At 35.0% G+C, this 13,887-nt stretch overlaps 1 protein-coding gene across 10 annotated transcripts in view; it reads right to left on the minus strand.

Annotated features, from left to right (window-relative positions):
- MAPKAP1 (MAPK associated protein 1) overlaps positions 1-13,887 on the minus strand; it is a 332,422-nt gene that overhangs the window by 71,050 nt on the left and 247,485 nt on the right. For 9 of the 10 annotated variants that reach the window (XM_074293097.1, XM_074293095.1, XM_074293096.1 and 6 more), the window contains one exon: positions 371-478. The exons of the other annotated variant lie outside the window; for it this stretch is intronic. In XM_074293097.1, coding sequence (XP_074149198.1) covers positions 371-478 — 108 coding nt within the window. The remainder of the gene's footprint in view (positions 1-370; positions 479-13,887) is intronic. 10 annotated transcript variants of the gene reach the window in all.

Below are 13,887 nucleotides of genomic sequence, written 5' to 3' on the forward strand. Positions count from 1 at the left end.
AGCATAAAATGTATTAGATACCATTCACTTTGTCCACTAAATATTGTGGGTTTCGGAAAAGGCACTATATTTTCAAACTATGTTCAGGGTTGATCATAACTTTGCCAGTATACAGTTTAACAAAAAAGATTAATCATGAAGCTATAAACCGTATATAGCTTTTTTTTTTTTTTTTTTTTTTTTACCAAAAGGTAGGGAATCAATCATTTCACTTTGGAATATAGTTTTGGCTCCTGCTGACAACTTTTGCTGTAAGGAACAAAGTGCCTTCCAAATCCCTATGCCCAGCCAGCAGAGTACTTGTTCCAGAAAGTATAACTTCTGGGCACTTGGACAATCTACAGAGCAAGATGAAAAAAGGCAGACATACTGTTCTCTCGCACAAGGCAGAACTCCAAAGTGCTCTGGCTCTCCAGAGTGCATTCTAAATCCACAGGGACGTTGGGCTCACTCTGCTTCTCCAGGCGATATTGAGGTCCTGGAAGACACAAAAGAGAAAGGAGGAAGGAAAGCTTAAAAATGAAAAGAATAACTGACAAGCCTGAATAAGGGAAGAGACACCCAAAAGAGCATGACTGACTTGAGTATTCTTCACAGCCTGATATCTAAAAGTGAAGTGTGGACCAACAGAGAGGGGAGAGTCCTTTCTGTGATATCAGCTGGGGTGGGGTAAGGATAAGGCATCACTAAAACCCTCAAAAATAGAGGTTTTTTTTCCCTTAAAACAGTTTTAAAAAAACCCTGCCATACATGATTAATTCAAGCAATATTTATTAGATGCCTACTATATGTACTAGTTTGGAGTGGGCGAGAGAGAAATATAGATGAATAAGACTCAATTTCTACTCTGAAGGTGCTTGGGGTCTTAAGAGGGACAACAAGACTTGGGCATAAAGAACCAAAATACAAAATAGCATATGATGAAGCCTGAGAGATATGAACTAGGTTTTATTATAGAAGAGATTTCTTCTAACTGGAATGACCATGAAGGAATCATACAAGATGTGGCACCTGAGTTATAACCTCTGTAGAGTGGAGAGAGTAAGTGGTGATAGGATGAGTAGAAAGACTAGGGGATAGAGCAGGAGAGTATTCTATGTTTAGAGAACAGCCTAAAGAGAAGTGTAAAGATAGAGAATATATTCGTGGGGAAGTCGGTTACTTGAAAAGAAATTGAAGAACACAGAACATTTTCCTTCAATGTATGTAGTTCTTCTATAATGGGATATTACTCTTTAACTGACAATGTTTCACACACATTAGTTTAATTCTCAGCTCATTCCCAGTATACAGCATGCACATACTAAATTAATCTCCTCACTTTTTCCATCTTAGTGATTGTGGGCAAGTCACTTAGCCTCTGCAGGCTTCTCCCATATTTGTAAAGTGATTACATGGGACTAAGCAACCTCTAAGGTCCCTTTCAATTCTAAATTTGCCATCCTGTAATTTTTATGATTGCTTTCACTCATTTTTTTCCTAAATAAAAGTATCTTAAAGCCAAGTTCTTAGGGATCAAGTTATAGAACATCAGAATGAAGAGGTCCTTAAAATACAATGGAAAAGAGCTATAAGAAGCTATGGAACATAGAAGGAAGAAAGAATTTTACAGCTGAAAGTGTCTTAAAGCACAGAATGTCAGAGGTGGAAAGTATCACCTCCCTCCTTTAACAATTAAGCAAATTGAAACCCAGAGAGAAAATGATTCATTCAAGGTCATAGACTGAATTGGTGTCAACATGGACCCCAGATATCCTTAACTCTTGGTTCTTCATGCTCTAGATACTATATCCCCAGGTTTTCCTCGGGCTTCAACAAAAGAAGCACACCTATTTCAAAGTTTGTTCAGCTCTCATAGAGAAAAATTCTTCTTAATTTTCAGTGCTTCTAGTATTAGCCAAATGAGAAGTTTAAAATGTTAATAAACAGAACGAGGTGAAAAGATACATCTTATCATTCCTTCTCAATCAATTCATCTTCAAGCAATGCTGTCACATATCCCGACATCTGTAGTCAATCTATCTTATGGATTAATTATTTTTCTTTTCTTTTTCTTTTCTTTTTTTTCTTTTTGTCAGTCAGTCAACAAACATTTATTATGATATACCAGTACTGGGGATACAAAAAAAAAGAAAAAAAAAAAAAAAAACACCAGTCCCTGCTCACAGTTTAATGAGGGGCACAACATATACACAATTGCATACAAATAAGATAAGATAAATTGGAGATAATCAACAAAGACACTAGAATTAAGGGAGACTTAGAAAGGCTTCTTGTAGAAAGTGGGGATGAGATATTTATCCCATTTAATACCAAAATTTTTATGCTATATCAAAATATTTCTGAGTTTAATTGTGGTAGATGAATAATTATTCATCAGGAGTCAATTCTATAAATCAGCTCCTTATTTGAGACAAGATGATTAAGACAAAGCCCTTTTGAAAGGATATAATAGATACTCCATTTTGAATTTGAAAGCAGGTCTTAAAAAATTGTTCTTATCTAAACACTGAAAATGAGAATGAAGAAAACATCCTAATTACTTTACTATCTGTATACCTATAAAGGAGAGAGAAAATTGAAAATGTTTTTAAAAATATTTATTTACAAAGAGAAGCTAACATTAGAAACCAATAGCCTCTCATCTATTGCATTTTAAGACCATTCAAAATATGTTTATACAAATTTTGCTATATTTCAGCAAATGAGCAGGAATTGTCAGCCCATTTTATCAAGCCCATTTCCAGGTTGGTTTTTTTTTTTTTTTTTTTTTTAGATCTTTCATAATATATTTTTTGAATTTTTTAAAAATTAATTTAATAATTATAATATTTTTTCACAGTAAATATGCATAGGTAATTTTTTTTTATCCCTTGTACTCCCTTTTGTTCCGAATTTTCTTCTCCTTCCCTCCACCCCCTCCCCTTGATGGCAGGCATTCCCATACATATTAAATATATTATAATATATTCTAGGTACAATATATATGTGTAGAACCGAATTTGGTGGTTGTTGTTGTTGTTGCAGAGGAAGAATTGGATTGAGAAGGTAAAAATAACCTGGGGAGAAAAACAAAAAATGCTAACAGCTTACACTCATTTCTCAGTGTTCCTTCTCTGGGTCTAGCTGATTCTGTCCATCATTGATCAATTGGAATTGGATTAGCTCTTCTCTATGTTGAAGATATCCACTTCCATCAGAATACATCCTCATACAGTATCATTGTTGAAGTGTATAATGATCCCCTAGTTCTGCTCATTTCACTCAGCATCAGTTAATGTAAGTCTCTCTAAGCCTCTTTGTATTCATCCTGCTGGTCATTTCTTACAGAACAATAATATCTTATGGATTAATTTCATTAAAAACAGATATTATGTTGATGTACATTAGTCATTTGCTTTCCTCTTTGAGCAATGCCTCATTTGGCACGCTCCTTAGCCTGACTTAAAATTCCATATAGTGACCTCTTGGCCCATCAGGTGTCTGACACCTGGGTTTCAAACAAGAACCTGCAACCCTTTACTTATTGCCCTGTGCCAACTCTGGGCTGCTGATGTTTCCCAGAAGCCCCAGAATTTCAGCTTTTGTTTTGGGGTTTTCAAGTATTCCACAGGCCCACTATACTTGTCTTTGCCTCATTTCAGTATTTCACTTATTTACTTTTTGAGATGAACTAGTCTTAAGATAGGAGCAGAAAGTGGCTGCTTATATGCTTAATTTGAAAGGTATAGGGAATGGTTCCCTGACTAAAAAATATCTTTCCTATCACTTCTCACAAGATATTTCCCATTATTGATATACTACTTTGGTGAAGGCCTATTAAAATTGTTTCCTTCTCATAAAATTCACTGCCAAAAATATTGAGTTAGAAGGGCCCTCAAAATAATAAAATATTAGAAGCTGGAAAGGACTTTAGAACAACGAAGAGAAGGTTCTTTAGAAGAGAGAATTAAGCAGTGAATGATGGAGCCAAAAAGGCTCTTAGAACAATAACAACAAAAAAATTAGAGATGGAATGTTAGAGGGATACTCAGAACACAGAATATAAAAACACTGAGCACAGGAAGATAAAACTAGAAGAGATCTTGGATATAATTTAGTCTAAACCCTTATTGTTAAGAGATGAGGAAAGTGAGACAGAAAGAGGATAGATTAATTAGTCCATGGTCTCACAAACTAGTCGCACTTAAGAAGCCAGGTAGGCTGACTTTCAGAGTCCAATGTACATCCTACCATACCATATTTACTTTTTTTTTTTTTTTTAAAGTTGGAAAGGATATTTAGGATTATCTAGTCTAATTCCTTAATTCGTACCTTTTTACCAAAGTAGGACGCCAAAGTATAAAATTTATAATCTTATATATAGAAGGGTTCATTCAAAGCTATATTCAGGGTTGAAAAACGTAACTAAAGATGTAAGATAAGGCTTCATCCCATTCTAATAAATGAATTGTCAAATAAATGTTTGCTTTGATTTTGGGGGGAAATATATGTGGGGAGGGTGTAGTTGGGTGGAATGTCACAGTCAATACTTATTTCAAGAAGATGGAACATGAGGTCAGTTTCAGTTATAATAATTTCTTCAAGAAAATAGCTTACATAAAATGTAACAGGCACATTCGCATAAAATGGGACACAGATCTTCAGGCAACTTCTACCCTTTTAAAAACAGGCTTTCAAAATGTCACAATTGTGCAGAAAGTTACATGACCTCTGCTTCAAATAGAACAACATAAGGATGATGTGAGGAAGGAGTTACATTACAGTAAACGGAAAACTTGTTTTGACGTTTCCATGATGTATTTATTGTAGAAATGCTATAATTTAATGGTCTAGTAACAAAATACTGCTCTGGGCCCTTTGGGAGAATTTCCAAGTCATAATATTAAAGTAGCATTTTTATGGGATTTTGTAAACCTTAGGCAAACATTTTTACCCATAAGTTCAAAGAAAATCTTCAAAATTTGTCCTGTGGTTGAAATGTTCTAACTTTACTCTAATTGATCCTTTTACCTCTAACCTAACATATAAAAGGGCTGCAATGTGTAATGCTTGAACTGCTTGTAAACTATCTGGAAATTGTTTTCCAGCAAGAAATCAACTTTGAGAAAATAGTAGAAATTGATAAAGTTTGGTTTAGTGGAAAGAATACTAGACTGAGAATGAGACCTAGGTTAAATTCCTGGCTTTGTCATATTTAGAATTACTTAAACTTTCAGAACCTAATTTTTTTCCTGCTTTATAAAGTGAGAATAATGACCTAAAAATAACTTTTCCCTTGACATATTTTGTTCTTATGTTGCCTATTTTCCATCCCTACCCCATATTTCTCTCTCCCTTACCTCCTCATAGTACCAAAGAATGTTTCTTTTCTTTTCTTTTCTTTTTTTTTTGAGGAGGCAATTGGGTTTAAGTGACTTGCCCAAGGTCACAAAACTAGGAAGTAACTGAGGTCACACTTGAATTCAGGTCCTCCTGACTTCAGAGCTGGTGCTACCCATTATGCCATCTAGCTGCCCCCAAAGAATGTTTTTAAAGAAAAAAGAGGAAGAGGAAAATAAGCATTAAAAACTAACCAATACATTGAAAAAAATCTGAAAATATTACATGAACTGATGTTGAGTGAAGTAGTAGAACCAGGAGAACGTTGTATATTTTAATAGATGATCGATCAACTATGATAGATTTAGCTCTTTCCAAGCAATACAGTGAGATGAGGCAATTCCAATAGATTTGGGATAGAAAATGCACATCCAAAGGGAGAACTTTGGAGACTGAATGTAAATTGAAGCACAGTATTTTTACCCTCCCGCTCTTTTTTGGTTTCTTTTCTTGTCTTTTTCTTTCTCAATTTTTTTACCTTTTGCTCTGCTTTTTCTTGCAAAACATGACAAATATGTTAATGTACTAAGGCAAGGGTTCTCAAACTACAGCCAGTGGGCCAGATGCAGCCACTGAGGACGTTTATTCGGCCTGCAGGGTTCCAGCAAATGGGCTGAGGGGCGGAGACAGTGTGAGTTTTTGTTTTTACTATAGTCCGGCCCTCCCACAGTCTGAGGGACAGTGAACTGGCTCCCTATTTAAAAAGTTTGAGGATGACTGTGCTAAAGTATTGTGTGTGTGTGTATATATATATATATAACATATCAGATCATTTGTTGTCTTAGGGAAGGGGGAACTAAGGGAGGGAAAAATATTTGGAATACAAAATCTTATAAAAATGAATGTTGAAAAAACTGTTTTTATATGTATTTGGAAAAATAAAATTCTATTGAGGGAAAAAATCTGAAAATGTTTTAATATTCCACCCTGTTAGAACCTAACTTCTGCAAAGCAATTCTGTGTGTGTGTGTGTGTGTGTGTGTGTGTGTGTGTGTGTGTGTGTGTGTGTGTGCATGTGCATGTAGGGGTAGGGAGACATTTTCTCAAATCTCTTCTAGTGTCCATGCTTGTTCTTTGTAATTTTGTTAACATTCATTTTCTACTATTTTGTGATTGTTTTCTTTACATTTACATTTGGCAGATGTTTTCCCCTGGCTCTACTGACTTTTATTATATAAATTCCTTTAAATTTTGTCATAATTCTCATAAGCATTGTATTTGAGATTTCTTATGGAATAAAGACATATTCGATTATATCAGTATGCCACAATTTATTTAATCTTTTCCCAATTTATAAGCATCTCCTTCATTTCCAGTTCTTTGCTACCACCAAAAAATATTGATAAAAATATTTTGGAGCATATGGAAACTTTCTTCTTCTTAACAATAACTTCCTTGGGATGCTGCCAAGCTGTGAAATCTTTGGGTCAAAGAGTATGGATATTTTAGTTACTTTAACTGGTATACTTTCATAGTGTTTTCCAAAATGGCAATACTACTTTGAAGCTCTATCAAAAATGTACTAGCGTGCCTATTTCCCTTAACTCCTTCAAACATTAATTATTCTATTTTTTTGGTCATCCTGGGCAATTTGCTAGATTTGAGGTAAGATTTTAGGGCTGTTTTGTATTTCTCTTATTAGTGACTTGAAGCACCCTTTCATGTAGTTACTTTAGTTTGCAATTCATCTTTTGAGAACTATTTGTTTAAGTTCTTTGACCACTTATCTACTAGGGAAGGTTGAGTGGATAAACACATTAAAGTAATACATAAAAATGAACTGTTGTCAATGACTGTTTCAGTCTCAGATGTCCTCCTTTCCAAGGCTTACAATCTCTTCATTTCTAACTTTTGTTTTCTTTTCTTTTTTTTTTCCTGAGGCTGGGGTTAAGTGACTTGCCCAGGGTCACACAGCTAGGAAGTGTTAAGTGTCTGAGAACACATTTGAACTCGGGTCCTCCTGAATTCAAGGCTGGTGCTCTATCTACTGCACCACCTAGCCACCCCCTCAAACTTTTCTTGGAGGTCACCTAGTCCAACTCTAATTTTACAGATGAGGAGATTGAGATACAGAAAAATTAAATGACTTGAACTTTCAAATTCCTTCAATATCTTCTATTGCTGATATCCGGACAATGACTCCGGAATGGGGATAGTGAGGAAGAGTCTCTAGTGGGTACTAGAAAGGCCTGGATCATAAATATATGACTAGTCCATAGAACCCCCTAGCCAAAGCATCAGAAAGCATGAAGTCTGACATCTATGACTAATGCACTTGGAGGCCACAGTCCAAGCTTCTTCTTACTTTCCATCAAGTTTATATCATCTGCTAGGTTCATACCTCCTAGAAAATGGTCCTTCTTTTAGGTTTTACACCAAGAAAGAGGCACAACATGTTGAAAGAAGCAGAGAGACTCAGGCTCATAATAGTAATGAAGAAACTAGTTCAGTTAACTAGCATTTATGGCCATTACAAGGCCATACAGTGAGAGGAGGTATAGAGAGAAAGGACTTTGCTCCATAACTACCCCATTTCTATCCTCTTTCTCTTTTAAAATCCCTCCTTATCCACTGGCTCTTTTCTTGTTAATAAAAAAACATTCAGGATTTCCCTCATCTTTAAAACCTCCTCTTAATTCTGACATATCTTTCAAATTATTCAGATGCTCTTGTACTGATAAAGATAAACTACTAGAAAGAACAATCTGCAATTATTTTTCTATCCCTTGCGATATGGATTCTCATTCTAGCACTCTATTGGAAACATAATCTCAAAGATCACCAATGATCTCAACTGCTAAAACCAACCTTTAATTGTCTTTATCCCTTTTGACATTTATGCAGTTTCTGACATTATTTATCAGGATAACCTCCCAAATAATTATTTTTCCTTGGGTTTGTGATATTTTTCTTTCCAGGATTTCTTTCCTTCTAAATGACTAATCTTACTCAGGTACCCATGCTACATTTATCATTCATTTGCCCTCTTCTTTTTATGAGTACCACCCAGGGCTTTATCCTAGATCCTGTATTCTCTACCCATTATCAACCTTAGTGATCTCATTGATACCCATGAGGTTTTTTTTTTTTTTTTAATCTCTTAGTTCTTGTATTTCTACATCCAATCCTAATCAGATAGTTAGATGGTGCCGTAGATAGAGCACTAGGCCTGGAATAAGAAAGACCTGAGTTCAAATCTTGCCACACTTACTCTATGATCCTAGGCAAGTCATTTGACTTTTATATGCTTGTTTCCTCATCTATAAAATGAAGGAGGATAATAGCATCTACTGCACAGATTTGATGAGGATCTAATAAGACATACATGTAAAGTACTTTACAAATCTTAAAAGTGCTATTGCCACCACTATCATAATCATCATCATGAATTCCAGCCATACTTCTCCAAATGCCTGCTAGATATCTCCAATTAGATGTCTTTGCTAGCATCTTCAACTCACCATGTCATAAATTAAACTTAGCATCTTTTCTGGCAAATTTGCCTTTTTCTAAACTCCCTTGAGATACTATTGTACCGTTGGTTAATTTTAGTTTAAAATCTCCAAATCAAATTTGACTCTCAACTCTTTCATTTTCTATAGCCAATCATTTGCCAACACCTGCCAATTACACCTCTACACCATCTTTCACAATTATCCCCTTTATTCTATTCGTACTGCTACCACCACAGTTCAATCCTGTATCATCTGTTACTTTAAGTTTCTAACTGGACTCCCCATTTCTAGCGTCTTTCCTCTAAAATGTATCCTTCACAAAACTGGCCACCAAAATCTTCCTAAGATACACGTCAGATCATGTCACTTTCATGCTCAAAAATGGCTCCCCTACTGTCTCTAGGATAATTTTTTTTTACTTCTAATAATATTTTATTTTTCTAAATATATGCAAAACTTCACCTCTGCAAATGTGTTCTAAATTTTTTTTTCTGTCTCCCCCATTACTCCCTCCCTAATATAGCAAGTAATCCAATATAGTTTTTTGTTTTGTTGTTTTTGTTGTTGTTGTTTTTTGCTGACGCAATTGGGATTAATTGACTTGCCCAGGGTCACACAGCTAGGAAGAGTTAAATGTCTGAGATCACATTTGAACTCAGGTCCTTCTGACTTTAGGGCTGGTACTCTATCCACTGTGCCACCTAGCTGCCCTCCAGTATAGATTTAATATGTATAATTCTTCTAAACATATTTCCACATTAATCATGCTGTACAAGAAAAATCAGATCAAAAGGGAGAAAAATATGAGAAAGAAAAAACAAGCAAACAACAACAATAACAACAAAAGGTGAAAATACTATGCTTTGATCCACATTCAGTCTCCATAGTCCTTTCTCTGAATGCGGATGGCTCTTTCTATCACAAATCTATTGAAGTTGTCTCGAGTCACTTTGTTGTTAAAAAGAGCCAAGTTCAACATAGTTGCTCATTACATGATCTTGTTATTGTGTACAATATTCTCTTGGTTTTGCTCACTTCACTCAGCATCAGTTCATGTAAGTCTCTCCAGGCTTTTCTGAAAATCATCCTACTCATCGTTTCTTATAGAAAAATAATATTCCATAACATTCATATACCATAACTTATTTAGCCATTCTCCAACTGATGGGTATCCACTCAATTTCCAGTTCCTTGCCACTACAAAAAGAGTTACTTCAAATATAAAATGCAAACATCTTAATCTCACATTAAGATCCTGCCAAATCTGGTTCCAACCAATCTTCCCAGCTTTATTTTGTATAACTCCTTTCCATGTATTCTATCTTTAATTAAAAGAGATTAGTAGGATCTCTTCTATGAACCTGACAGGCCATCAGTATGCAGTTTCCTAAGCAAAGACCTGTGAATACACTGTACTTTTTTATCTTAACCTATTATGATTCAGATACCATCTTCTTGATGAAGTCTTCCCTTTTCCAAACTCAGCTTTAATGATCTGATTCCATAAATTCCTACAACATTTTATCTAGATATCGTCTTTAGTCCCCCTTATTTCCAATCTTATGTGGAATTTATTTCTATGTATAATATACTCAAAAATCTCTTCTTCTCATAATAATCCTTTAGGGAAACAGACTGTTTTGATTTCTTTTTTTTAAATTAAATCTAAATAGGTATTAGATAAACTCACAGTCTATATTCACTTTGAGATTAATGATCAAGTGAGTTTCTAGCTTTCTGTCTTCTCTGAACCAGCCTCAGGCCACTTGTATTACAGTTCAACAGGAATTCCAGACCAGTCAAGGTCCCCACCTATTGCTGTCCTAGGACTCAAGAAATGAAGAGCATCAAATTTAGAATCATAAGACTAGGTTGGATCCTAGAGCTACCATTTTGTAGTTATGTAACCATGAGTTAGTCCTTTAACCATTCTTTTCTCCACAATTAAAAAAAAACCCTGCCACTCCCAACACAATCCCCTCCCCCTCACAAGTATTTTCACATATAAAAGAAAACAGAGGAAGAGGATTGTATATCCTCTAACCTTTTGCCCCCTCTTTTAAAGGAAGGTTTAATAAATTCAGCATGCTACTTTCAAAATGATCATGCCTATCTACATTTCCTTTTGGTCTCTATTCATTAAAAAAAAAAGTTTCAATATTTTCCTTTTTTTTTTTTGTCATCTCTACTGCTAATTCTGTTTTCCTTCTTATCCCAACCTTTCAAAAAACAGAAGGAAAAAAAAAGAATCTTGTAATTCATAGGAATAATCAAACAAAACAAATTTACATTGTGCCCATGAGTTTGTCATCTATGTCTGAAGATATGTAACATGTTTTACCACAGGAGATGAGGTTGGTAACTGCTTTGATGAGAGGTCTAAAACTTTTCTTTATAATGTTGCTGCCCTTGTATATAGATTGTTACGGTTTACATTTGCTATTTCTTAGAATAATATTCCTTTATACTTAAACTATATTTCTGGCTTCTATGACTTTTTTCTTTGACATGAAAGCACTAGCTTTTGGCTATAACATTACTGGGACTTTTTTTTTTTTATGATTTCTTTTAGGATGTGATTAGTAGAGCCTGTTTCACTTTGTCCTTTGATTCATTTATAATTTTTTGAAATGTGTTGTTTTTCAGAGTATATGATGATTTTTAAATTATTATTTTAAAAATTTATTTGTCAACTCAGTTATTTTTCATAGTAGATGCTTTATACTTCTATTTTTGATTATGTTCTAATATTTCTTGTCTCATTGAGTAATTGACTTGTTTGGTCTACTTTAATTTTCAGGGAAGTCTGTTATTTGGGGGTAAAGGTTTACCACTTTCTGCTCTAACTACTTGGACTCCTAATTTCTTTCCTTCAGGAGTCTTTATTTAATTTTTTATCTTTTGCTAAATTTCTTCTAGGTACTTATGCAATCTTTGTGAAAAATTCAATTTTTGTTATGATCCTTTTTTTTGTAATTGTTATAAAATTCTTTTATTCTAGGCTGCTTGGAGTATCTCTGGATCAGTAACAATTTTAGTTAGTGCTTTCTATTCACTTATCTTTTTATTTCAAACAAGCATTTATTAAGTACTTATTGTGTACCAGGACAAGTTTCTTCCTTCTCCTGTGATTTTAAGTGTGATTAGCCCTGATAGGTCTAGACGGAACTAGTCACTTGGGTTCCTTTGCTACCCTCCATCTTCTGGAATATATGCTCATTAAAAATGCTGATGTTTTAGGTTGCTCTGTATCTTTGAAATTTAGAATGCCTGGATCTTAGGAGCTTTTTACAGATCCTCACAACAGAGTGCAGGCTAGCACCTGAGACTGAGGTGTCCCACATTGAAAATCATTTGGTTTAGTCTGGTTAGTGCCATGGCTTATTGATTCCATGGCTTATTATTAGCTATAGTGTGGATTTCTCACCCTTCTGGGGCTTTCTTTATGGGAGCACTCTGTCCTTGCTGCCTCTGGATATAAAAGTTTGCTGACTACATCTGTGTTTGCCCATCTCTTAAACCTAGTGGGAGTCTGGCTTGTTTATATATGCTAGCAGTAGCTTGCTGTGGGGCCCCTTTCCTATTCTCTGAGAGGTTCTGGATGGATGACTGTGAAGTTTCATGGTGGAAGAAATCATGGCAGATTCTTATTGGATTTCTTGATCATTATTTGGTCTGATTATTAGTTTTAGGTTTTTTTTTGGTGAAAATATAAAGGAGATGGATTGCCTCCCTCTGTTCAGGCAGCTATCCTAGACTTCTCTCTCTCTCTTTTTTTTCTTCTTCTTTTTTTTTTTCCTTGAGGCTGGGGTTAAGTGACTTGCCCAGGGTCACACAGCTAGGAAGTGTTAAGTGTCTGAGCTGGCATTTGAACTCGGGTCCTCCTGAATTCAAAGCTGGTGCTGAATCCACTGCGCCATCTAGCTGCCCCCTATCCTGGACTTCTCAAATAGTGATCCTAGGTCATTAAGCTTGCTGAGCCTCATTTTATCCATATATACAATGAGAATAATGATGGTACTATGTTGTTCATGAGGTTGTTGAGAAGAGCAAATAAAAAAATATGTGTTCAAAAGCTCTTAATAACTGAAAAGCATTATATCAAATAGAACTCAACCTTTCCCAAACAATTTTTACCACTGGAATTTTTGGGGCTTTAAATCATAGATATCATTGAAATTATAGTAATTGTAATTTAAGAAATGATGGGAAATTAGAGATCATCTAGTCCAAACTCTTCACTTTATGGATGAGGAAAGGAGATTCAGAAAGAAGTAAGCTCCCTACAATCTATTTCCCACATATCTATCATCTATTTTATATTACTTTTCTTTCATGCATACATTCTACATTCCCATTATCCCTCACCTTCTTACTTATCTTGAGGGAGAATTCTTTTTGAAGTTTTTTTATTTTCAAAACACATACAAGGATAATTTTTCAAAACTGAAAAACCTTGTGTTCCAATTTCCCTCCCCTACCATCCACCCCTTCCCCTAGATAGCAAGTAATCCAATATGCTGGCTTATTAATCCAATCATGTTAAAAATATATGTTAAATCCAATATAGGCATATATATTTATACAATTATCTTGCTGCACAAGAAAAATCAGATCAACAAGGAAAAAAAAATGAGAAAGAAAATAAAAGTCAAGCAAACCACAACAAAAAAGAGTGAAAATGTTATGTTGTAATCCACCCTCAGTTCCCACAGTCTTCCCTCAGGGTGTAGATGGCTCTCTTCATTATAAGATCATTGGAACTGGCCTGAATTACCTTACTGTTGAAGAGAGCCATGTCCATTAGAATTGATCATTGTATATAATGTATCTGTGTATAATGATCTCTGCTCATTCACTCAGTATTAGTGCAGGTAAGTCTCTCCAGGCCTCTCTGAAATCAGCCTCCTGATCGTTTCTTAAGAACAATAATATTCCATAACATTCATTTACTATAATTTACTCAGCCATTCTCCAACTGAGGGCTTCTACGCAGATTCCAGTTTCTGGCCACTACACAAAGGACTGCCACAAACATTTCTGCACATGT

This window comes from Sminthopsis crassicaudata, chromosome 2, assembly GCF_048593235.1.
Source record: "Sminthopsis crassicaudata isolate SCR6 chromosome 2, ASM4859323v1, whole genome shotgun sequence".
Taxonomy (NCBI): Eukaryota; Metazoa; Chordata; class Mammalia; order Dasyuromorphia; family Dasyuridae; genus Sminthopsis; species Sminthopsis crassicaudata.